This window comes from Gregarina niphandrodes (genome assembly GCF_000223845.1).
Source record: "Gregarina niphandrodes unplaced genomic scaffold scaffold00003, whole genome shotgun sequence".
NCBI lineage: Eukaryota > Apicomplexa > Conoidasida > Eugregarinorida > Gregarinidae > Gregarina > Gregarina niphandrodes.
The window spans coordinates 87,488-89,515 of NW_011646045.1; the positions used below are offsets into that span (position 1 = coordinate 87,488).

The 2,028-nt window shown below is 54.2% G+C and overlaps 1 protein-coding gene across 1 annotated transcript; it reads left to right on the forward strand.

Annotated features, from left to right (window-relative positions):
* Nucleotides 1-79: 79 nt before the first annotated feature.
* On the forward strand, nucleotides 80-292 carry GNI_019420 (hypothetical protein; the record flags this gene model as incomplete). The annotated part of the gene is made up of 1 exon (XM_011135932.1): nucleotides 80-292. One exon carries the CDS (start codon nucleotides 80-82, stop codon nucleotides 290-292), a length of 213 nt encoding a protein of 70 aa, XP_011134234.1.
* Between the last annotated feature and the right edge of the window lie 1,736 nt (nucleotides 293-2,028).

Below are 2,028 nucleotides of genomic sequence, written 5' to 3' on the forward strand. Positions count from 1 at the left end.
CGACAAAGACTACGCCTCACCTCTGGAGAAAGACGTGCCATTCGCCGACTCAACCGCTTGGACACCCGACGCCGAAACCATGGCCAGAGTACACAAAGATTTCCTTGTCAAAGACATCCTCATCGGCCAGATTCTCGGAGACGTACCACGACAAGACCGACCCGCTCCCATCTTCTCCAGGAACGAGCTCATGGAATTCGGCTTCAAAGCCAAGCTTGTCAAAACCTTCGTCGAAGGCGGAGACAGACCCGAAACCACAGACAAGAACACCGTGCAACAACAAACCGACTAAACGCCGACTATGTACTGTGCTTCCTATATACTGCATTTCTATAATGCCAGTCTTGCCAACCAGCCTTGGCGGCCCGCTCTCAAAATACGGGGTACAATTTTTTTGGGATGCAACGATGACCAAATGAGAACTCCAGTGAGAACTCCAGTGCATTATGCGTATACGGCAAAAGATCTGCTGCCGGGCGGAAACGTCCTAGATGATCTAGGTGACAATCGACACGCGACACACGCACGACACATGCTCGCGAGGGCTGTTCCAACGAGGACTGTTCCGACTCTCGAGGCAGCACAACCAGTCACAGCCGCCAAGCGGTTCCAACGGGAGCCAGCACTGCACCGATCACCCGTAACCTGCTAACCACCCAGTCATCGAAGATCACGGTTAACTCTACACGGCCTACGTGCGCCATCAAGATCATCTCGACACCCAACGTACTCGACATTTCCAACAACGGCAACTACCGGTAGGATGTCCACTCCACAGCTGGGGCAGGGGCTTACTTCTTTCGCGTACTCGAAGCTCGCATGGCATCCCGCCAACGACACGGTCCTGCCTCAACCGCTTATAGTCTATTACTCACTTCCCTCTTCTCCTTGAGAAAGTGCGGGGCGGCGGCCCGCTAGGTCTTCGAAGGTCTGATGACGCCTAGCTCAAGCTGCTTCGTAGCATGCTTCTCAAGCTCTTCACGCATTTCTGGCTTGTGATACCGTACTCCCGCCCTGAACGGCCTGCCGTGAGCTGTGAACCGAACTGGGTACTTGACTACCTTGGGCTCCTCCCAGGTGTCGCGATATCGTCCCAGCAAGCTCCACAGCTTCCACTGACACTCTGGCTCCATGTGGGTGGTCTCTTCGTCCAAGACCTTCCGCACTTAGTCAGGTCAACATCTGGTGCACACAGTAGGTTGGGAATCCTGCGCATCACTGCGAAACAGCACTGGCGATTCTCCCGTTCCAGGAGAATCATCGGCAGTACCTTCTTTACGCGAGGTACCGGTCTCGCGGCATTTCAGGAACACGGGGATTACATATCCCTCTCGGGACAATTTCTTTCCATTCTTTGGTTCCTTAAGCTGGTCCAGCCGACGGAGTCGCCGGTGGCGGTCGTACCGGCACAGCAGATCCCACAGGGCCCGATGCTCTTATAAAACTGGTATTCCCTTGTCGTGGTCACAGACCATAAGGCTTTGGTTGCACTAAACACCACGGAACGATGGAAGCTAATGCGATGGAGGATGAAGCTCTGCGAGTACGATGTGCAGTTTCAATACGTGGAGGGCAATTCCAGCCTTGTTGCGCGACTGGCTCAGTCGACTCCATCCCGATCATGACCGCACTCGCGAACCGGGGCCGCCTATATCCCAGAACCGGGCCGAAAGGCAGCGCTGAACCTTCTACCTGGGTGTGCCCACGCTATATCAGGACCTACGAGTTCACATTTACAACTGCGTCATATGCAAGATTCACCGACCCCACCCACATAGCGAGCATCATGAGAGGACCCTGAAACGAGTGGTACTCGGAGAGCTGATTAGCCTTGATTTCGACCTAGGTCATAGCGGAAATGGATTAAACGAGAAGTCGGGATGCTTTGTCTGCCCGGATATTTTGGTCATGCCAGGGCCATAAAACTGGATTAAAGGCAGAGAATGGGAGAGGCTAGTTGAGGAGTGACCCCGGCTTGATGGGGAGTGCTCGATCGGATTTCTCTCTATCTGACGGGAATGAAGCAGC